The sequence below is a fragment of the Agelaius phoeniceus genome, chromosome 7 (assembly GCF_051311805.1).
Source record: "Agelaius phoeniceus isolate bAgePho1 chromosome 7, bAgePho1.hap1, whole genome shotgun sequence".
Lineage (NCBI taxonomy): Eukaryota > Metazoa > Chordata > Aves > Passeriformes > Icteridae > Agelaius > Agelaius phoeniceus.
Window position 1 is genome coordinate 36838594 of NC_135271.1, and position 23581 is coordinate 36862174.

At 45.8% G+C, this 23581-nt stretch overlaps 1 protein-coding gene across 9 annotated transcripts in view; it reads left to right on the top strand.

The window, feature by feature from the left end:
• BIN1 (bridging integrator 1) overlaps positions 1-23581 on the top strand; it is a 90418-nt gene that overhangs the window by 29104 nt on the left and 37733 nt on the right. For 5 of the 9 annotated variants that reach the window (XM_077181603.1, XM_077181604.1, XM_077181607.1 and 2 more), the window contains exons 2-7: positions 8092-8172; positions 12669-12723; positions 13163-13257; positions 15076-15171; positions 19001-19108; positions 21787-21879. In XM_077181603.1, coding sequence (XP_077037718.1) covers positions 8092-8172; positions 12669-12723; positions 13163-13257; positions 15076-15171; positions 19001-19108; positions 21787-21879 — 528 coding nt within the window. The remainder of the gene's footprint in view (positions 1-8091; positions 8173-12668; positions 12724-13162; positions 13258-15075; positions 15172-19000; positions 19109-21786; positions 21880-23581) is intronic. The other 4 variants (XM_077181605.1, XM_077181608.1, XM_054636485.2 and 1 more) reach the window with 1 other exon arrangement.

The following is a 23581-nucleotide window of genomic DNA, read 5'->3' on the forward strand; positions in this document are numbered from 1 at the left end:
TACTGTGCCTTTTGGTTTAGAGTTCTGCCCTGCACAAGTCCCCCTGCTGTGTTCTGGGAAGTCAAGGCTCAACCCATCCCACTGTAGCTCAGTTCTGTGGGAAGTAGCAGTGAGCCTTGCAATAATGCAAAGGACTATGAATGTTTTTTAAAGCATTGCACGGTTAGAGACAGTGTTAGCAGATAGCCAAGGCTTCCCAGAGTGGGAGTGGCATTAAGGCAGGGAAATGTCAAAGCCCATTTTAGATAAGTGATTTGATCACAGCCTGGAGGTTGAAGGCAAAGTGTTTGGTACTTGCTTCATGAAAAACTGAGTATTGTTAGTAGTGTGGGAATGGCCTGGGAGAAACTGTTATAGGTTCTCCAAAAACAAAGATGCTTTTAATGTGGGTCCTCAGGGACGTTGGTCTTGCTGAGACAGAGAGTGGGGTCAGCAGGTGATATTGCAGATTCTGGGAGCAGTAGAAAGAGAAGAAGAGGTAAGCAGGGAAATGAAAATTATCCTGGCCTTTTTCCTAGGGCAGAAGATTAACTGGGATTCTAGCCCCATGTCCACGAGGGCTTTTTATCTTTGGCCCAGGGTTCTACCTATGGGTGTAGCAATTTTGATCAGCCGGGCAGGTCAGGAGTTCTCCAACAACAGCATGAAGGACAATGTCTTGAGCTCCAGGTGCAGGAACGGCCTGAGATCCACTAAACCCACAGAGGTAGTTGTGGGAAGAATGTCCAAAAACTGGGGTTAGACCTGATGCTTCTCATTTTGGTCACATATGGTCTTAGGACACTCAGCGTCCTGTGTATTTTAAGATGCTGACTTCAGCCTGGTGAAACTTGTTGCTGTGAACTTTCTCTTTCCCCCTGTTATGGGGAAGCAAGTTTTCCAGGAAATAATTCTGAGTGAGAAAACTGGAACTTGATTTTTTTTTCCCTCTATTGACTACAGAGTGAGAGAGAAGAGTGAAGCATGAAAGGCATTGCAATTTGACCACACTGAGTCATGTTAAACTTGAGAGGTGTGTCCTGAAGGTGCAGGTCATGGTGAGACTGCTGTTCAACAGCTGTCAGAGGCAAATACTTGAGATGAGCCTTCAAGGCAGTGCAGCATGACTGGCTCCTACAGAAATTTTTTAATATAGTGCTGTTTAGGGAAGATGATGGTTCTTTGACACATACATGCTGTTTCTTTGGCTATGCATGTTATTAGTATCTAGTCGCACACTTTGTGTCGTATGGAGAAAGGAACGAGATCTTTTTGATCTGTTTGTTTGGAGATGAAGTGATTGACCTTCGTTGAAGCTGTCATCTTCTGGATTTGGGAAAGAATAGCTTTGGAAGGGCCTTACATGGTCTGACCCATTTGTAAAGTGGAATCAATCATTAAATCACACTTGAGATTCCTGTCTTAAAGTCTTTAATTAGCAAAGGACATTCATGCAATCTATCCTAATGATGTAAATTCCTCACTGGTAATGTTTTTTTGGGGGATGTGTACAGAAAATTGACTTTTTAGTCATTTCTGTTTTACAATATGGCTCTAAGCATGCAAATTCTCACATAGTTTAACTATAGGGACACCTGTGAAAATCAAACTCAGTGTGCCTTGAGCTGAACACTGAAAACTGGTCATCTCATCTCTCTGTTCCTCTTTCCCATTTGCTAGCTGGAAATGCCAGAGATAAACTTGGTGACTCTGTGACATGCTGACCAAACACTCCTCCTTAGAGCTAGATGAGTGTGACATTAGACATGGCTTTTCCAGGTCATTCAGGAAGCTGCTAACAAAATGCAGTATTGGACCCTCATTTCCCAACACTTAGCACTGTAGCAGAGGCAATATCCTGTCTTTGTGGGATCTATTGAACCTTGCTGGCAAGTAAGAAGCAAACAAGAACTGCTCTGTCTGTGCCAAGTTTGACATTGCCCTTTCCCATCTTCCGGTGATCCAAGGGCCTTGGTGATTGCTCAGCTATGGGAATAATTTCCTCAATTTAAAATTAAGCATTAATATGTTCAGAGTTTCTTCCTCTCCACCCCCATCTTCTTTTGTCCAGTTGTTTGAAAGAAAGACCTAATTGTGTCAGGCTTGCATGAGGAAAGCCAGGCTGTCCCCAAAACCAGCCTGGAGTCAGGCGTGGAGGGCAGGAGGACATGCCCTTCTCCTGGGGAGGGCTGGAGGGGGAGCAGATTCCCACTGCTGCTCATGCTTTTCTCCCCAGATCTGAATGCAATAACCAAAGTATTCCATGAGCACAAGTCTACTTCAGTGAACAAGTCACATTGTATCTGGGCACGGAAGAAACGAGGCTTAAAAAAGCTTAGGAAACTTCCTGTGTTTGTACCTTATTAAGTTACATGGCTTTGTGCTTTCCATCTGACTTGGACACTATTTTCTTCTCCTCCTGTTCTGAGTAGAATGTCTTCCATGGGATAACAGGCAGCGGCCTGAGATCAAAGGTCTATTTGTTCTGTTGCTGGTTGACCCATTGACACATGCCAATTTATTGCAATTCAAAATTAGTCACAGTAGTTACTGGCTCAGTGCCCATTTGGTACTTGGAGATTATGCACTGGAGTTGGCAGACACAGCAACAGTCAGAGGTGTTGTTGATAAGGGGTGGGGAGGTCAGGAGATGGAGTGATTTAGGGGCAGTGGGCCCATGTCAGTAAGTGCAGCCCCTCTCTGATACTGTGGGGGGACTAAGATGTGCACTTGTAGGGCTGAAGTTCCCTGGCTGTGGGCTTGATGACTTCCCCTTCATCAGGGCTGGACCACTCTTAATTCAGATGTTTCAGAGCCAGATTTAGCTTTGTTCGAGATCCACAAAATAAATGCATTTATTTTAATGCCTTCCTGCTCATCACTTGCATTCCCTAAACTGGTATTTGGCCTGGGTGACCCATATGTCATGCAAAGTAGACTTTTACTAGGTTATTGGTTCACATAATGAGTCTACTTGGGGTTTGTTGAGAATATTTGGAGTTTCAGGGCTTGTGTTGTGTTTGCAGCATTGATATTTCAAAAGGGAGTGAGGGAAAGTGCTGATTGAGGACTGTGGCTGCATTAAGCAGCTGGCATATATTTCTTTATTAGAAAGCATAAATGTGGTTGCAGTTGCTCTTTTGAGCAAAGCAGAACTGCATTTTAGTTGGTCTGATACTGTTGCTTGGTGCTGACAGCTGCTGCACTGCCAGCAAGTGTTTGTCCTTACTGGGGATTGCTGCTCTATATCAGAATTTCGTGGTTACAAGGCTGATGTCCAGATATCCATTCCCTTCCCACCCAGTGCTTGAAGCAGAGCACTGGATACCCTGTGCTAATCAATGTGGGACTTGCCCTTCAGGAATGTTTGCACCTGTACAGAAAAAACTGCGGCCACATGAGCTGCTTTCTTCTGAGTTGTACAAAGTTGTGGTATTTAGGTAATGATCAGTCATTGTGTGAATCTAATGGTCTTAGGGGAGAACCTGCAACTTGGATAGCCCAAAGCAAATGTTCAATGAACATTTGAAGATTCCTACCAAATGTTTTGGTAGGAACAGCTGCTGTTTTCAAAGGCTATTTCATGCCTTGACTTCTCTGACAATTGCTAGCAAACACCACATCTCTGGTATGAAGGTTTTCATATTTTCCTTTCACTTCTGTGTTACTTCTCAAAGTGTAGCAATTCTGAGTTTACTGCAGATGGTTCTGTCCACAACAGCAGATCACAAACACATGTGTGATATGAGAGGAATGTGATTATTTACTGATTTTTTTAATAGCATCTTGCCTTCTAGGTTCTTAAACTGCTTTTAAAACTTCAGTTGAACTCTTGAGTTTCCTTGGTTTGTTTGTTGCTTTTATTCAAATGCAGGAAAAACTGAGGGTCCATGGGTGGAATTTGGCTCTCTTTGGAGATTCTACAGTAGCTGGTCTGTGCCTGTTGATCTTAGTTTATGCAGAACATTTGCCGGTCCTAGCTATAAGTATTAGAAGAGACATGGTTTCTGAGAAACATTGGAAAAGTGTTTGGCCTCAGTGAAAAACACTGAGGCAAAAAACACTGGCTGGGATGACAGCCCCATCCTGTCATAGTAAATCAATAAATCATAGTAAATTGTAAATCAAGACTGAAACCCATAGCATCACTAGAGCCTCTTCTGAAATGTGTTTCACAAGGTGTTCTGTGGGATTCAGACAAAGTATTCCCTCCTTCACCCTATCTTGCACCATCTTGAAATGGTCCCTATCCTTATGCAGGGCCAGGACTCCTGAGGTCAAGGGCAGACCAAGGAGCCAAGCTATGGTTGCTGCTTAATCTCTTAAATGCCAGATCCATGCCTGCTTCTGGTGTGGTTTGCGCCAGACAGCAGCTGACACATCACACCATCTCTGATCCGCCCGAGATCTGGGAGCTGCGGTGGAGTCCTGTCTCCTGCCCTGGTAAATCTGCTCCATTAATAGCTATCAAAGACCCTGAAGTTTCCATCCCAACTTTATCTGGCTTTGCAGTGAGCTGGAGGATTAAAACCTGTGGCAGGGGAAGGGAGGGAGCGGCCGCGGCTCACCCGGAATAGCCTGACCTATGACGGCAGTGCCAGCCTGGGGAGGGGAGTTGTCCTGTGAGCTCACGGGTTATTAGCAGTGAGCACAGACATGTCTGCAGTCAGCAGCACGCCCTGGGCCAGCTGCTCCATCCCTGCCTGGTTCAGGGAGTCCAGGGGGATTTGTTAGTGTGATTTGCTAGCACAGCTCTTTGATGGGGGAGCTGGGAGTAGGCTGGAGGGCCAGCACTGAGGAGCCGTCCTCTGTGCTGCTCAGATGACTTGGGGTCTGACCTCTGGGCTGTTTGTGCAGGGCAGATCTGGCTATGAGGGAGAGCATTATGAGGAGATAACCACTGTCCTGCTGCAGCCCAGGGCTGTTGCCTCTCTGCTGCATCATAGCAGGTAAAAAAGGGATCATTGTATGGCTGGGGCTTGCCCACAGGGCCAGCAGACATGGGGCACAAGCCTTCATCTACCACATGGGGAGTAGTGTAGGAAGCAAGAAAAGGGGGGCTTTTTGTGTAGCCAGGATTCACTTCTCACAGGCTCTCTCTTGTACCTGATTTTCTTTTCCTTGCTTTATTTCTCTGCAGGCATCCCCAAGTCATCTGTTTCACCCATACCTTGTCACCACTGTGGAATCACACAGGGTTTCTTCTCCCTTCCTCTCTCCTCATTCAGAGCTGCTCCTCACCTGAGCTTTCCTGTTACAGCAGGAGCTTTTTCCTTCGAGATAGGCTGGGAGTCAGAGCTCTTTGCAGTGCCCAGTGTTTTACAGAAGTTGAGCAGAGCACCTCAGCGCAGTGGAACAGGATTTTCCTAGCTGGTCAGATGATCCCAGACTAAGTGTGCATGTTCCCCAAGGGGCAGTAGAATTGGAAATTAACTCCTTGGATATGATGGATAGGCATGTGGCTCCATAATGAATAGTCTGTGAGTGCTGCTCAGTGTTTTACATCAGGAAGCACTGAGGCTGTTCTGAGTCTTTGACCCTGGTGACATACTCCAGATTCCTGCCAGTTAAATGCTCTCCTTCCCTCCCCTCCAGGCCTGAAAGCATCACATCTTTTGAATAGCCAGACAGATGCATTGCCCTGTAAAAATCTCCTTTGTATCTCCAGTAATTCTATTGATCTGCACTTTGAGGGAGAATGTAATTCTTCTTTGGAATTTACAGCTTGCATACTTCATTGCTATCAGTGATGGGTGCTATTGGTGTGCCTGCTCCTTGGACACCTAGAAAGTCACCCAGCAGGTGGGAAACCCCTGCTCCATAGATCTGACAGCCTAGGGGAGTGCAGCTGAACAATATCTGGAGGAGGTTGCCCATACCACTTGATGAGAAAGATGAGGCCATACTGAATCCTTGTCTCCTGCTGGCATGGCAGAGGAATGAGTAACCTCAGCAGCAGTGCTGTTATGGGATGTGCTCCCCTTTGCTGGAGTGGGTGGGCACAGGAGACACCAATGTCTGGTGTACAGGACTCTGCCAGTACAAACACCATTGCTGCTTCTCTCTCCAGCAAGCTCCTACGTGCCAAGGGTTTGTGAGGAAGAAGGGAATATTTGTGCTGTGTCCTGCTGTGTAGACAGATTTACCAAGCACATTAGGCACTTGTGGCTGCAGTGTTTGTTGCTGGCATTTGAGCTGTAGAAAGTTGTACTCAAAATTCTGGTGGTCCTTGATTCAGCTCTGGGTGACAAAGGGGACACTCTTTGTGTGTCCTTTTCCCTCCTTTTGCTGACACTGGAATACCTCAGCAGTTTCTGGAGGTGAAGAGAAGCTGTTGAACAGAGGGAGAATGAAAAACAGTGATTCCCTCCTAACATTTAATCCCAGCTGAAATAAGGGGATTTAGGAGCTGGATGCTGAATGACTGCACTGATATATCAGATCTTTCACTACAGTCAATTACTGTGGTCAGGGGTGAGATGGGAATTATCCATTCATGTATTGGGGAGAGAGAAACTGAGCTTAGCCAAATAGGCATAACAGGTGTTCTCCACCTCAACAGTATAAAGAACGTGAGAATGGGCCAGTAGGTGCATGGGCAATTGGACTAAATTATTAGTGTAGGTCACTTCAAATTGAAAATATTCTATTCTACATCCTGTTGCATGATCCTTTTCAATTCCATTTTGGGGACTAATCATGAAAGACTGACCCCTGCCTTGTAGGAATAAAATTCTCTCTGTGTTCTCTGAGAAGATCCATGGGTAGCAAAGGCAGCTGGAGGAAACTGGTTTGGGTGACTGTCATGGCTCTCTGGCAGTCCCTCAGTCTGGGAACAGTTACTGATGGTCTGCATGAAGACCTGGTGTCAGTAACAGGGACCTGCTTTTTTTGTCTAAATCCCCTTTTCCCCAAAAGGGGCTGAATTTACAGCTGGGGTCTGTGGGTAAAAAGGGCTGTTCTGCTGTGCTCAGCAGAGCAAGGGGGACTCCAGCTTTCCAGCTTTCTGCCTCTTGGGCACTCGTGCCCTTTCCAGACAGGGCTGCCTCTCTTGTTGAGGCTCCCTCACCTCCCTTTCTAGCTCACCTGTGGCTCACCAAAACCTCCTGTGGCTGAGGGCTGGGTGGGCTTTTCTCTGGTTTCTCTGGTTTCACTGTCCCTGTGATACAAGGCTTTTTTTTTTTTTTTTTATGGTTAGGTTTTAGTTTTGATTCAGAGAGGTGATATAATCAGCCTTAACCAATTACAGGGTATATCCCAGTCTCTCTGTAGCTGGAGTTGCTTGGGGCATGGCAAACAGCTGCTGCCCTCCTTCACAGGTTTGCCCAGACCTCTTGTGATGAATGTACCTGCCAGCCCAGAACATGAAATGCTGTTTTGTTCTAACCTGGGATCAATCCACTTAGCTGCACGGAGAGGGAGCTAAGAGAGAAGGCTGATAAGAGAAGTAGTCTGATAAGGATTTTTGTACAGGCTGTGGGGAGCTGTGCTGTGCAGGGAGGTGGCTGCTGACACTCTCAGAAGTGACACTTGGCCTGAGTGTCACACAGATTAATGGTGTAAGGTCCCCAGTGGCTCTCAGCAGCCAGCTCTTGCCAAGCATGTGCAGAGTGAGAAAAGGTGGAAAGAAGGTGGAACTTTCACTGCTCCAGCCACCCTCCCTCCCTGAGATCCCTGCACAGCTCTCTGTTTGAGGCCAATCCAGCTGTTCTGCAAGCAGAACCCCACCCTGTCTGGACTAGACACTAGTGTTAAATCAGGAAAAATGTAACTGCACAACACAAGGCATATTAGCGATGTGGTTTGTGTCTTGCTGGTTCAGGAGATAACTGGTTTGCTGTTGCTTTGTCTACAAAAAACATTAGATCAGTAAAAGAGAATCCTCAGCCATGCTCTTCAGTAGAGCAGAATGTAAGGGGTCTGAGTTCTTCCTTACTCATCTGTAAATCTGTTTTCAAACTATAACTGTGTGGAAAAATATTCTGAAAACCTTGAGCACAAGAATAAGGGTGACTTTTTAACTTTGGCCTCAGGACCAAAAACGTGCAATTGTTTCTTTCTATGCTTTTCTGTATCTGTGTTTAAAGTCTCCTTTCTCCTCTCTCTCTGCAGGTCCTTCAGAAGCTTGGTAAAGCAGATGAAACAAAAGATGAGCAGTTTGAACAGTGTGTGCAAAACTTCAACAAACAGCTGGTAAGATAATTGTCAATATGTAATTGCACCCTGGGATTCAGTATTAGCCTCCAGTCATCTGCTGCAATGTAATTAAAGGCCATTAAATTAAACCATGACATAGGCCTATTCAAGTGACCCATAACTCATAACTTCTCACTTACAAGAAATGACATTGTGAATTTCCAGGGTCCCTTTCATGAGAGAATCATAGGGCATGCTGAGGTGAAAGGGGCCCATCAGGATCCTAAGTCCAACTCCTGAGCCTCTGCAGGGCACCCCAAGAGTCGCACCATGTGCCAAGAGCATTGTCCAAACGCTGAGCTCTGTCAGGCTTGGTGCTGAGGAGCCTGTCCCAGTGCCCAGCCCCTCTCAGGGTGAAAAACTTTTTCTTGATACCCAGCCTAAATCTCCCCTCCTCAGCTTCATCCTGTTTCCTCAGTCCTGTCACTGGTCGTGAGAGTGAAGAGATCAGTAAAAGTAATGCTTGTTCTAGGACCAATTTTAGAAAAAGAAACAGCTCAAGCAGAACACTTTCTTCAGTTAGCAGCTGCTTTGTAATGTAATTTTTGCTGCTCTGCTGGAAGCAGAGATATAAGAGCAACATTGTGTCCCTGAACAAGGGATAGGTTGGGAAACAGATTAGAAAAAAAAAAAATAAAATGGAACAAGGCAGTTTCAGTTTCCTAAGCAGAGTGTAGGGCAGAAAAGAGACAAAGAAAGCAAATGGTGAAAAGGGAACATCCTTCCATGGCTAAGATCTAAATCTGACTTCCCCATACTTGCACAATCACTGTGTCAGGCCTGAGTCATTATTCTTCTGCGTGTCTGCCTCATCCCCAATATTTTAGGGCACAGAAATATTTTAACAGTGTAGCAATTTTTCCCCACCCTCCTACTTCCACAGCAGTAGGCTTCAATCTTCAACTGGGTGTGTTTTGTTTTATTTTTAATCTAGAGACTTCAGCCTCCCAGCAGGGAAAACAGCAGTTACCTTGTGGATTTTGCTGGTGCTTGTTGATAGGGGAAGCATTGCTTCTGTTTTGTGGCAGGAAATGTGTGCCACAGCATAGCTCAGGTGGTGCTGAATAAATGTTACTCTTTTGTGGCTTGACACATTTAGGACCTTTTTCCAGAGCTGTTAGTGGCAGCTGCATCGTGTCTGTTGAGACTCAGCAGATGTGGTTGTGTCGCAAAACCAGCTGAGCAGGGATTTGCCACAGCTGAATGTAATGAAAATCCTTCAGTCTGGCTTTGACTTATGTGTAACCAGAGCTGATTGCAGATTCCTGGACACTAATGCTCCTTCTCCTGGCAGCAATAGCAGCTATTGCTCCAGTAGTTTATGCAGCATGTCTGTAGCATGTCCAGCAATGATACTCTTGTACACAGCAGAATACATTTTAACTGCTTTCTGACAACATGACATTACCAGATCTGACTTTTTTGGTATAATTTTTAAGCAATTAAGAAATAACCTTCATAAATGAGAAATACAAAAGACCTCAAATCCACATTTCTAGCTGTGACTCTCTGGGATGGCTTTTTCAATTTCCAAAGCCATTGGTTCCAGTGGTGCAGTGAGGAGCCTGTTGAAGAAGCACTGCCTCTTGTATCCCTTACATCTGAATTCTTTCTCCTGTTTTGTGGAGCAGACCATGAACTAAATTGCCCAAATAATTAATCAAAGAAGCTGGAGGCTGCTCTGCATTTGCTCCTTGAGGTCTGTTGGTTTTGCTTAGGCCTTCAGTTTACCTATTACTAAAATAAATGCAGACAGTGCCTGTTTTACAGGGCAAACCATGAGTGTGAGTTAGCTGGATTCTTAGGCTATCCAGAGCTGAGGGCTAGGGGAATAAAAAAATCAGCTTTATATACATATATACGCACTTCTTTATATTTTTATATGTATAAAGTGTGTGTGGAATAGTTACCCTTAAGATTTCTCTGACCTTTCATTACAAACTCTGCTCCAGTGGGGGATGGAGGTCTGGAGGAAAGCTGACCTTTTGCTGCAGGCTGGTGACAGGACAGTGCTGCTCTCTTGTGGAACTGGCTGGGCTGTGAGCAGGCAGTGACCTTGTTCACTGGCTGATTAGGGGCTCCTCTGACTCTAATGACTGTGCTGGACCACTTTGACACATGTTTCTGTGTGTGGTTTGTTGAGGAATGGAGTGCAGGTCTGAAAAATCATTTTCAACCAAGGTATTTGTGGTTCTCTCAAATAGTGGTTGAGTGAACATAAGGGAGGGCATTGCACTTCCTGACTCTCTGTCCATCAGGTTCATATAACACCACTCTGAGGTCCCTGAATGGTATGAACATTTTGGCTCAGATGGATTTACTTTGTGGCAAAAGAGCTGGACACATCTGTGCAAGTGCAGGGCTTGCCTGTGTCTCCTGAAGGCTTGACAAGCAGCAGAACTGCCCCTCACTACTCCCTCATGGAGATTCTTTGGCTATTAACCTTCCCAAATGGCCATTTGAAGGTTCCCTTCTCCTTCCCTTTCCCAGGGTCACTTGTGTTCAGTCACTGGCACAAGGATCTGTCCCAAATGCTGACCTGGGAGCAAGAGTCCTGCTATAAAGGTGCAAGTTGCCCCCTTCCTGGGGTGTGCCAGGCTTTGGCTTCTCTTGCCCTGAGCTGAAGTACTCACTGGAGGGACAGTGTGAGGCTGGTGGCAGCTCTTACACCTGCCACTGGGTGTGTTTCTGCCTGGCAGAGCAGCTGGGTTTTGATACCCTTCATGAGCTGCCCCTTGTGTGGAAGTTCTGGGCTGGTTTACAGCCTTGCACACCGAGCACACGAGAGGGAAGCAGCTGCTGGCACGGGCTGCACCCACCTCTGCCTGCACCGCGCTGTGTTGGGCACAGCCCCTGCTGCAGGGCAGGCACTGGGGACCTTTGCTGTCAGTAGCTCAGAGAGAGGGCTTCTTCCCTGACAAGAACCCTTCACACCCAGCAGTTTCCATTTCAGCCCTGTGTGGCAAAACAAGCTTAACAGCTTCCCTGTGGTACCCCAGAGTGGAGCTTCCCTCCCAGAGTTCATGCTCTGTCCTAACAGTTCTGAAGTTTTACTGAGGGGGAGCTTACCTGGAGGTGTTGTTTCAGTGCTTCCCCTCCCTGTAATTCCACAGTCTGCTCTTCCAGCCCTACATTAATCTAATCTGGAACAGGGCATTACCTCCTGCCCCCTCAGATGGCAAATGTGCATTGAGTGCACAGCTGAGTTTTAAACATCAGCAAGAGCTGACTGAGAGCATTCCAGCTGCAGGATGCAGCAGCACTGGTGAGGGTGCCTGGAGAGCACGGAAGGCTGGTTTGCATTGCTGCAATTGCATACTCCAGTTTTCAGCCCTGCCTTGTAGGTTTTTCAGGTGATCTATCTAAAAATGTTGACTAGGCATTTAATGGTGGTGCTGGTTTTCTGCTCAGAGGATACTTTTGTCTCCATGGCTTTGGAACTGGGTGTTGAGACTTGAAGAGTTCTGAGTTTGGCTTGTGTCATTTGCTGCTGTGGCAGGATTAGGGCAAGCATGGACACAATTTTAGAAGTGGCTTCTGGTTTTAGATGCTACAGTTTTGAATGTTTCTGCTCCAGACATTGCAGTGCCCAAGTGTGTGGTGGGCAAGTTCTGCAGAGGACTTTCCCTGATGATAGTTTTTTATAACCTCCAAATTGTGAGTTGAAATTTAGTTATTCTTAAAAATGATACAGCAAGATGATAATGTATCCATTGGTGGGACTTTGCATATATTTTGCAAAACAAGAATGCAGAAAAGAGAACCACTGCACCTCACAGCCTGCTGTCATTTTCCTCCTTCCCAGTTTGTGCCCCATGATGAATTTTGCACCCCAGCATAATAAATTTTGACAGCTGAAGCCAACTCCAGAGACAGGGAGCTCACAGGACATCTTCAATAGCTGCCTCAGAGCTACTGACTTCAAAAGCAGATGTTTCCCATCAGCTCTCCCACCACTCAGGCACCTCTTGTCTCAACTGAGCTCATGCTGAGCTTTGTGCTCCCAGTGCAGCTGTGCTCTCTAAGCAGAGGCTAAATCTGCCCAGCTGTTGAAGTGGCAGTGATAGCATAGCTTTGTGAGAAATCCATCTGCTTCCAGCAGCATGGCCCAAATTGTTTTCCATGCCTCGAAAGTTCTGGATGAGTTCACATTTGTTCTTTTCCTACTGCCATCAGCAAAGGAAATGAGGGATTGGAAAAAGCTGGCCAGTTTTACAAACAAAGTCTTCTGGTCTGGGGAAGCATTGGGAACTGACCCAAAGCGAGTACAAGAGGAGAGAAGTTATGATTACATTTGCTGCAAAAGTCCTGGAAGTTCCTAGAACACAGAGCAAAAAAATACAAAAAATGTGATGGCTTGAAGTTTCATGTGATCATAGGACTGGTGTGTAGCCTGTCTGCAAGACCAGTTTTCTTTAGTTAGAAATGCTTGAGTGCTTCTTACAGACTCTCCTTAGCTGAGAGAATAACTGGTGATCTCCTTATGTTCACAGTCTGAAGGCACGAGGCTGCAGAAGGACCTCCGGACTTACTTGGCTTCTGTCAAAGGTAAGGTCTGCACCAGCAGAGGTTTGTTCCCCTCCAGTGCTTACCTCCCAGGGAGGTTTCTGCAGCCTTCCCCTCCCTTCTGCTTCCCCAGGCATGAGTTGCAGCTTTGTCAGGGGGGGAATCTTTCAGAATCCTTTGGGACCAGTTGGGAATGGGGTTGTGCTTTGATGCCAAACACGTGGTGGTGTCTTAGCAGATGGACCTCCACATGTTCTTCCAGGAGAGGATGGACACAAAGGGCTTGATGCAAGTGCACCCTTGGTTCCTTTCTCCCTCTGGTTACCTTCCATCTCTGTGTCATCAAGGGTCAGACATTTAGTAAGGAAGAGCTCAGCATCTGTTGTGATGCTCCTGTGCCTCTGTTCCTCAGGGCGAGGGTTAAACTGTGAGGAACACATTATTTTCTTCTTTGTCTGAACAGTTCCCTCTTCTTTCCTAGCTATGCACGAGGCCTCCAAGAAGCTGACAGAGTGTTTGCAGGAAGTTTATGAGCCAGATTGGCCTGGGAGAGATGACACAAATAAAATAGCAGAGGTAAGATTTTGTCCAGGATGTGGGGATGCCCAGACTTGCTCTGTCAGCAGAGATGAGCTTTGGAAGCTCTGTGTGCACACCACATTTCTTCAGGCATATGACTTTGCAGAAGAATTGTAGACAAACTCAGCACTGTGAAGAAAGGAGGGCTGGAAGGATGTGCCCTGTATTTTTGTAGGAGATTGTTGCCAAATGCTTGTACATTACACAGAACTGCACACTTATGCCCAGAGGCTGTTTGTTCCCCCCAGCGTGGCTAAATGGGGACAGAGGATTCCAACAGAAACTCAGGAGGGCCAGCTGGGTGTACTGCTTATGTTCTGTATAAGAGAAAGGGGCAGATAAAACTCTGGCTGAAGCAGTCAGAGCAGCCAGTTGTGTAGCTGCCACAACCCCTCATGGCAGTTCCACCTGCTGCCTTGTTCCAGCTGCTCCCTTGTTTGGCTGAGCCATGTGTCACCCCACGCTGCTGGTGTTGTCATCTCTTGGCGAGGTGATGCCTGTGCAGCTTGCCCAGGTGTTTTCTGTGGGGCTCAGGGCACAGCCTGGCATTTGGCAGCGTGGGTCCCCTTGGCCTGTGCCTGGGGTGGGTCCAGCTGGAGGCAGCAGCCTCTGCTCTCTTGCTCAGCTGTTCTGCTGAGCAGCAGCTGTGGCTGTTCAGCTCTCTGGATTCATTTGCCAGGAAGCTGCAGGACTGGGCTTATCTGCAGCTGTCTGTGCCATTGGAGAAGTGGTGAAGGAGTAAACAGGAGAGCCAGGAGGAGGATTCTTTCCTTCTCTTTCTTTGCCCTGCAGAAAATCTCACCTGAAATAACATCTGTATCTTGCCCAGGAAAGAATGACTTCAAAGAAGATAATTCAAACAAAATCTGAACATTTCCAGGTCAATTTTTTCATTAACATGGAAACTTTGCCTTAGTAAATGCTGTTGCAGTAAATAATGGAGTTGTATTTCAGCTGGTTTGACTTCACAGTCTCTGTTGGCCTTGTTTTTTCCTGAGCCACTGTGGTGTCTCCTGAGAGATAGACCCTTCAGAAAATTTGAGCCAGAGACATCAAAGGGGACACGAATCCTGAGAACTAACTGTAGCTACCCTTTGGGTCTGCAAGAATACCTCCAGCTTTCCACCTTCCCCTTTAATTCCTTATTTATATTTTGCTTGTGAAAAGACAGGTGAGAGAGAAGAGTTATTCCTGCCAAATAAAAAGCATAAAGTGGGAATTTTTCCTGAGTGTTTTAGCCAAAACCCTTTGTTCAAGTGGAAGAACAGGAGAGAGGGTAATTTTCACCTAATCCAAGGTGTTGATAGGAAATTGCTGTGCCTGAGATAAGGTCAAGGATGAAGTGGGCACAGCTCAGAGTGCAAGCCTTGTCCTCCATTGGGCTGTGGAGGCAGGTGGTGTGAGGACTGAAGATTGATAGTGTAGCTTTCTGTTGTTCATGATTCTCCAGGAAGCTGTATTGTAATGAATAACAGAAAAGGATGCCTTGTGGAGTCAGGTGTCCCTTGTTTGTAGCTGCTGGGAGAAGGAGGCAAAACCAGCTTGGCAATCACCTTCCCTTGTACAGATTTGAGTTTTACATTGTAGGGGAAAGATAGGGCTTTAAAGGCATTTTGTCCTTGGAGAGGTCACCAGAATTAGCAGCATCAGGCTTTGCCATTTCTGCCAAGATCTGTTATCATTAGTTTTCCAAAGAATTTATTGTTTCTTAAGAGGTCTGAATGCCCAAGACTGTTGGCTGTAGCACTCACAGAGAAAAACAGAAATGTGGAGCCCTGTGTTCTTAATAGTTAATTCATTACTTTTGTTTTTCAGAACAATGATCTCCTGTGGACAGATTTCCATCAGAAGCTGGTGGATCAAGCACTTCTGACCATGGATACATACCTTGGCCAATTTCCAGATATTAAAGTAAGATTCGCTTGGAACTATTTGATCTAGAGACTCGCAGCAGATAAAAGCTCTGAAGATCAATTTCTTATATCTGCTTTTGGAGAGTGTGGGCTGGGCTTGTCCAAGGTCTTCTTTAAAAGCAGCCAAGATATTTGCAGCTCTGGGTTAATTGAAAATGTTCTTGTTCTAATTTTGGGCTTAAAACAAGAGTGAAGAATCCAGGGGAAAGATGCTGAAAAGAAAATATAAGTGTGAAACAGGAGAATCCATGAAATTCCCTATTGCATCAGAGTGCAGGGGGGCAGTGTCAGCAATAGCTCAGGTGGTCTCAATCTCTCTTTTTGGTCCTTTTGTCTTATAACATCCTTGTAAGTAGAAAACATTGAGGAAGCAGTTAGTACCAAATGTACTTTATGAGTAGAGGCTGGTGTGGAAGGCAGATTTCTGTGAGTCCTTGAAGTCCTGCTGTGTGTGTACCCAGCTTTTTTCAGGGAAGGGAGAGTGCTGGATAGGTGTAATTTTTGGGACAGATTGTATCCAGGGACCAGGGTTTGAATGCTGGCCTGTGACCTTCCCTTCCCCCATAGCTATCTCCTCTCTATTTATTTTGAGGTTTTGCAGGAAATGTCTTTACCATATGGAAGCCCTAGGAATGATATCACCATATGGGAAGTATCAGCTTGGCTCCTTTCCAGTGAAAGCAGCCCTTTTCCCAGCACATGTCTCTTAAAACCTTTGTCAATATTTATTGCTTCAGGAGGACCCTGCTGTATCAGATGGGGCAGGTCACAGGCTTGTAAAATGAGCCCTGAACAGCAGTGTCCTTGTCTTCTGAAACTCCCTGGTTTTGCTTCATTTTTCCAGCTTCTTGTGCCCCTGGAATTCTGGGGTGGGGAAGGGCTGTGGCTTTCCACCCCCTGGAGGCTGTAGGGCTGATCTCTCTGGGGTGTGATGCCATGGGCCTCAGTCAAAGTGCACCCTGTGCTGCTTCCTCAGCAGGATGCCTTACTTTGGGCTTGCTGTAGACTCAGGCTTTGGCACTCCTGTGGTCCAAATAACATTTCACCAGTTGTTGAACGTTGCTGTGTCTGTACAGAAGTATAGCTAAGCCTCACATAAAGAATTAATGTTCTTGAGATTTGCAGGCAAACAAAAAAAAAGTTCCAGTCTCATGTCATTTACAGAATATTTGAGTTCATTTTTGTTGTTGTGATATTAGTTTTCTGGTTTTTGTTTTCCACAAAATGAAATTTTCTGCTTTTCCTGGAATTCTGGCATTACTCTGGTAAAATAAGTTGATTAATGGAGAGAAGATGATTTTAATTTCGTTGTAAAAAGGCCTGTTTTTATTAATAGCCTAGTAATTAAAATGTGTGATGAGTTAGATCATGCATGTGTTATTTTTTTTGTTACATTCTAGCATGTTCTCAATTAATCTTTAGGGGCTGTAAAAATTCCCTTGGATTTTTTGGACTTGAAAAGGGATCCACAGCAGGAATGTGAAAACAGAGTGTGCCTTTAGTAAGGAATTTTTGTGTGTTAAAGAAAATAACTTATCCAATGTTGGATGTTAATCTCTGAACAAGGCCTCTTCATCTTCTCTAACTTGAAAAAGTACTTTAAACTTTCTTTGCAGGTCAGTGTCTGTACTTCTTGGAGTAGGACTCTTCTTGCATAACATTTAATATTTCTGAGTGAGTTTTCTGTTGGTTTTGCACAATGTACAATAATAGTACAGGTCTCTGCAGTGAGGCCAGAGAAGATAAACTACAGCCCAAGTTCTGAATAGCTGTGCAATTGGGGATGTTCTGACTTGAACTAAAGCTGGTGCTCTACTAGCTGTAAAACCAAACATCAGTAAAGAAGGGTGTGGAGGGCAGAAGTTTTCTGTGATGGCTTGAGTCTGGTTGTTTTTTTAAGGAGGCTCAAATTAAGATGGATTTGTTGCAAAGTAGTAAAGTCTGCTGGAGTTCAGCTGTTACATTTGGGTGATGGTGAGTCCCTGCAGCTGTCCTGGAGTCATACAAGGGAGCCCTGAGCCTTCCTAACAATCCTGTTAGTGCCACCACTAACAGGCAGGGGTGTGCTCAGTGGTTACTCCAGGAGGGCTCACCCCCTGCGTGTCTGTACCTTGCAGCATTTCCCTGTACTCCAGCAGAAACAGGGGGGTGGAGTATGGGAGCTGCATAAACATGGAGGAGTGACTTTGTTTGAAAGATGGATGACATTGAATCAAAATTCCTGGTGGGTAGCCTGAAAACTGAAGTGGCCATGTCAGAGGTGGGGAGAACTCCAGCTGTCTCTACCAGGCTGACCTGGGGGCAAAATGGTATCTCTTAAATCCCAGATGGAGTCATGTTTCCTCTGCTGTGTTTGTAAGATGCATTAACCTGCATCTCAGGTTGCTGTGCAGCTGGAAGCCCCCTCCAGTACCTTGTCTCCTGGCTGGCAGTGTGCTATCTGGGAGGTGTCTTCTAGTGACCTCAGCTGTGAGGTGGCTCAGCTTCTTCGTGACTCCTCTCTTGGAGTGAGCTGAGCCTTTAGGGGGGAGTTTGGGAGTGCGTGTGGCTGAGATCCTGCAGCTCTGCTGTGACTCACCCAGAGCTGCAGCAGTGTTTGCTGGAGGAGCAGAGCAGTGTGTGTGGGAGGTGTGTGAGCTGCTCTGGCACAGATCAGCCCTGAGCACGGCTCTGCAGCGTATCTGCAGGAGCCTGGGGAGAGGAAACCACAGCTCCCTGCCAAGGCAGGAGAGAAGGAGATTCTGCTTTTGCAAGTAAATCCCAGTGCTGATTCCTCATTCTGCACTATGTCCCTGGGTTTTTTGGTTAATTAGAAATGCTCCTGGCTCTTTGCCATGCCTCTTCCCTCTGTTATCCAGCCTGTCTCTGGGCTGCTGATTACTGACGCTGGTCCAGGCTCTCTGATCCAGGGGGAAATGTTATGGTGGGGCTGGGAAGGTGTGTGCTCCAACCCAGATAGTCTGGGGTGTTTGCAGACAGTGTGGGAGGCAAGGGGGCTGAGGGATGGATAGTTCCTAAAACAGGGAAACCCAGTGGGCCAGAGCCTCAATGATGTGCAGCTCTGCTGAGAGAGAGAGCCTTAGGTTCCTCACTTCCACACAGGATCAGGCCACAGGTCTGTCCTGGATTCTCAACCATGGATTTGTCAGGACTCCATTCCTAAATCTAAGTCTGGTACACAGCCAGCACCCTCCTTGTATTTGTTTTGGCTTCAGTGTTGTGTGTTGGTGACCCAGTGCTGCAGGTTTTCCCTTGCACTTCCCTTGCTTGAATGCTGGTGACAGCAACTTCTGCCTTTGGCAGTCACTACTGTCTGCAGCTTCTGTCACAGGGTCCAAAAGGCTGTCCATGGCATATCCTGAGCATGTGCTGAGTGCTTTAGCTGTGCTGGCAGCAGAAATGCCTTCTTTTGTTGAACTTAATCTCTCAGACTTCCACACTAACTAGTGAGCTGGTTAGTTAGAGACTGGCTGCAGCCCTCAGGAAGCCCTGAAAATAATGAAGGATGTAGGATGCAGGCATATGGTGGGGCTTAGGAAGCAGTGGAGCTAAAGTTCTGAAAACACATATCACCCAAAGGTGGGGCCTGTTGGCTGGGTCCCTCCACCTTCCCCTGATGGCTCTTCTCTCCTCCTGAGGTGCTCCCTCTCAAATGGTGCTTGCCACAGTGGCTCCCAGGGCCTCCTCTCTGGGCAGCCTGTGTGGAGGATCCAGGGAGAGTCCTTGCATGGGCAGAGTGTGGAAGTTGGGAGGGTTTTTTCCCTGGGAGGCTTTGCAGTTTTGGCTGCTGGGGAAGATAGGTGTGACTCTTTTCTCCATCTTTCCAGTCTCGTATCGCGAAGCGAGGAAGGAAGCTTGTGGACTACGACAGTGCCAGACACCACTTTGAAGCCCTGCAAACTGCAAAGAAGAAGGATGAAACCAAAATTGCAAAGGTAAAGGAATCAGGAGGATATGCAGCCTTCCTTTCTTTTTGGGAGCTCTCCATTTACCTTCTGAGCTGCTTTTAAGTTCATCTGTACTTCTTCATTGTGTTTTCATAGAATTCATTCATTTTGGAAAGGACCTTTAAGAGCATTGAGGTGTTGTGAACTGGTGAGGTTTTGCTAGGTATTTTCTTCTCATTTGTTTAGTTTTCCTGAGAGGCAGGATGGCCTCTGGGTTGGTTCAGTCCCACCATCATCAGTCTGCATGTCTTGGTGGCCAGATGCTTGGGCATGGGTTTGTCACGTGCACAGGACCAGTAACCTCTGGCAGAAAAGCCTGTGTGCCCCTTGGGGAAGCAAAATCTTGCAGTGCTCCAGAAAAATGTTACAGTTTGTCTGCTTCTTGGGACTTTCTCCCCATCCTAGAGCAGTGGTAAGAACATTTCAATGTTATTTGAAGTTTGTTGTGTTTTTGAAGCCCTCTGATATCCTAGGAGAAGAGAGCCTTAGGAGTGTGAATTACAAGTACAGTGATGGAAGAGCACTCTGTGCACACTTGATGAATGTATTCTATTTTCTGTTGGTCTCAATTACTGGATAATAAATATGGCTGAAAGCAGAAAAATAAGAGTTTTTTCTTGTCAGGTTTCTTTCCTGCCTCTGAATAGCTTGATCCAGGGCTTGCCCAATAGTCAAATGAAGGATTTTATTTTTAATGAGATTTAATTTAATTAAAAATAAAGTCTATATTTTTTTAATGTAGCAGAAAAAAGGTAATAGTGCTAATTTTGTTCTAGAGTAGGTGCATGGATTGAATACTGTCCCTAAAATGAGCTATGGATTCCTCTTGTACCCTAAGTGTATTTGAACCCATGTGCTTCCCTTCACAGGACACTTCTTGACACAACAGAATAGTCCAGGGCTGGGGAGACATCTTTTATTCTCTTCAGTGTGGGCCATGGTAAATTGTAAATCCTCAGGGTAGAAGCAGTAGAGGAAAGAAAGACCCTGGATCTGTATCTTTGAACCAGGCTGACAAGAGTTGTCATCTTTTGCTTAGGGTTATTTCTGGTAGGGAGGAGTATGAGCTATGTAAGAGATGCTGGTGTTTTTCTTGTACAGAAGAAATTAAGATGCATCCCTACCCTGAGTGAAAAATGTGCATTTAGTGGCCATAGTGCTTTTATTGTTAACCTGCAAGTCATCAGTCATCTACAGTGCACTGCATGCACTGTGATTAACCTTGACAGACAAAAGGGGAGAGAGATTGATGGCCCAAGTGTCATTGCATCACTTGTGTGGCAAAGCAAGTCTTGATTCTGTATGCAAGGCATGAGGCCCAGCTGGTTGTGCCTTCAGATCAAAGCAGTAATTCATTGTGTTTGGGGTAGGAGCAGAATTTCCCTGGGGCATGTTATTTTATTGGTGTGTGCCAGTGGGATCTTTGCTGCAATATAAGATAAAGCCAAATGGTTTTGTAGGAATTGATCTACTCAGGTTGGTACCTGATGCTCTGCAGCAGAGTGTAGCTGCCTTTATCACTGCTGCGCTCACTGTTGCCCCAAATGTTCAGCTAAGATGATACAACAGGTATGGAAAAAAGTGCAGTTTGAAGAGTGAAATATTGAGAGTTAGGAGTTGGTGCTCTATTCATGAGCCTGTGAAGGGGTCTCTCAGTACCTGATCAAACTCTTCTTGTTAGCCAAGGCATGCACTGGATCAGATCTTTCCACCCTCTGGAATTCAGGCCATAAGCTCATGCACAGGACAATAGGTGACACATTGCACTGTCCTGATCCTGCAAAGATGGGAGCAGCAAGTCCCAAAGATGGGAGTTATGTGTGTATGGCCTTCCCAAGGGGACAGTTCTCACTGCCCAGCCTGGGATCTGGCATTTGCAGTCACAGAGCTCTGCAGGGCTGTGGGCAGCAGCTGGGGCTCAGTGTGCACTCAGCTGCTGGAGGTAGTTCACCTCTGTTTCTGTGCCTGGAGTTGTGCTCCTGTGACCTTTGAAGTAGGGTTGTTCCAGTGTAAGTTACTTTGGCATGTGATGACAGACCCCTAGGAGAGAGAAATCATGTTTCTGACACAGGATACAAGTGGGAACTGACTTGGTTAAGGTTTCATGGTATAGTAACAGAAACAGCAGTGCAAATACTTTTTGGCACTACCTGGTCTCTTTTATTCTTCTCTAATATGTGGATGTTCTTTTCCCACCCAGGACCCCTGCCACTTATTGCTAAACTTACATCCTGCTATTAAAATAAATCACTGTGGATTTTCAGATGTTGCATGCAAATAATTATGATGATTAATTAATCCTGACCTCTCTTTAAGGAGCTCCAACTTCACAGCCATGCCTTGGAGTAGGGTTGTCTGTGTGCTAGGTGACTAACAACTGTATCTGTTGCTCTTACAGCTGCCTGGCTGGTCTGCAGTATCCAGCCCACATGGGAACATTAATTACTGCTAAACTTGGCATGCTTCAAAGGATTCATAACTGATCAGTCCCGAGATGTTTGTTTTTTTTCTCTCGCCTTGGTGATACTGGTTTGGCCCAGCCTCTAAATACACTCTCTGTTGTGATTTTAATTTTTTTATCCTAAAAGATGTATGTTTGTGTCTCTCTTGTTCTCTGTTTATTTGTTTTTCTTTTTTTTCCCACTCAAACATGCTCCCTCCCCCAGCCTGTTTCGCTGCTTGAGAAAGCTGCGCCTCAGTGGTGTCAAGGGAAGCTACAAGCTCACCTCGTTGCACAAACTAATCTGCTCCGAAATCAGGTGACTGCTGATCTACCTGGCTCTAACCCTGCATGTGCTATTTTGGGCTCTAGATTGTACCCTGCAATAATCTCTAGGCAATGTTCACTCTAGTCCTCTCTGATCCGTGTGTCCTTGACACTCCTTAGCCACTGTGGGCATGTAGAAGTTGCTGACCAGTGAATGAGTCTGTGCCTGCCCGACTGATTTCTAGTCAGGTGTGTTAATACTGGGCTGTTGTTTTCTCCCCCTGAGATGAAATGTAGATGAAGAAAGGCTGTGGAATAACTGAGGCAGAGGGTGATGTACTACAAGCTCCTCCAATTACTGCTTCCATTTTGTGCTAAGAGAAGCAGTCAATTTTTATTGTTGCTGTTTCAAAAAAAAGAAAAAAAGGAAACGCTGAAAAATTGGCCTATGGATTCGTGTCATTGAGTAAAGCCACAAAAAAATAACATTGTGATTTCTGTGGCTGCTGAGTTAGCTTGCAACATTCTCCTGTGATATTCCCAAATGAGCACTGTCCTGGCTGTTGTGGTTTAAAAGAGCCATTTTTAGATACAATTTCGATCTGCACAGGAGAGGAGATGGGCCCAGATCAGGCAATTTGTACCCTGTGTGACATATTTGAACAGGCTGAGAACCAAGGTGGTGTCATCTAGCAGAACTTAGGTTATAGCATCTTGAGAGACACGAGCAGCTCAGAGGAACTGCAGGGAATAAAAATTTCAATCCTACTTGCATACAAGTGTGACTTTCTGATGAAATCTCGATCAGTGTTTCAGTTGGAACACCTTAAGGGATAAGAGGAGTTGTCAGAAGACAGTGAGAAGAAAATGCTTTCAATGAGCAAGGGGTAATAAATCCTTACCCAAACTGGGAGAGCACCAGTTGCCTGCTCACAAGTTCCTGGTGAGCTCATCTGTTCTCATTCAAATGCTCCTGTGTTTTCACATTCCTTGTCCACTGAATGAATTGCAGTTTAGATTCGCCTCTCACCTTATTAAGCCCTTGGGTTTTCACAGTCACTTTATGACTTTGGATCAGGGAAAAGACTCCATTACCACATCAGTAAAGCTTGGGAAAAGAACAGCTGTTAGCAGCCCTGCTTAAGATGCATAGCAAAGGGAGGAAATACGTATTCATTCTTGATTGAAGGGAGAAGGACACATGGCAGCCTCCTGGGGGCTTTTCCTGTGCCTCTGCTGGCCCAGCTGGCAGCTACCTGCACAGTTGGGGTTCTTGACTGGTTTGTTTGACTGGTGGTTTTTCTGGAGGACTAGAAAAACAGGTATGGGAAGTTCCTCAAGTCACAAATAAAAATATAAATCTATCAGCTCTTGGGCATTTTTCCTCCTCTCAGGCTTGGCTGTGGTGACTGCTGTAATAGCAGCAAGCACAGACTGCCCAGAGAGGCAGTACCTATGAGTGCCCCCTCATGCATTGCCCATGGATCTTAGACAGGATACCAAGAGTCACTCCATAATTTCACTGTGCTGGGTCACTTTGCCCTACAGCACATGCAAGGGACTGTGTAATCTTTCTACCCACTGTGCTGCGAGGGCGTTAATCTCCCACTACATGGCATTAATATACTCAGTGACCACAGATATTTTCAAAACACTCCCTTTTTTTCCTCTGCTAAGTAATGCTATTGCCAACCCTAATTTTTTGTTTCTATTTGTGTAAGCATTTGGGGTTTTTTTCTTTGCTTTTTTCTTTA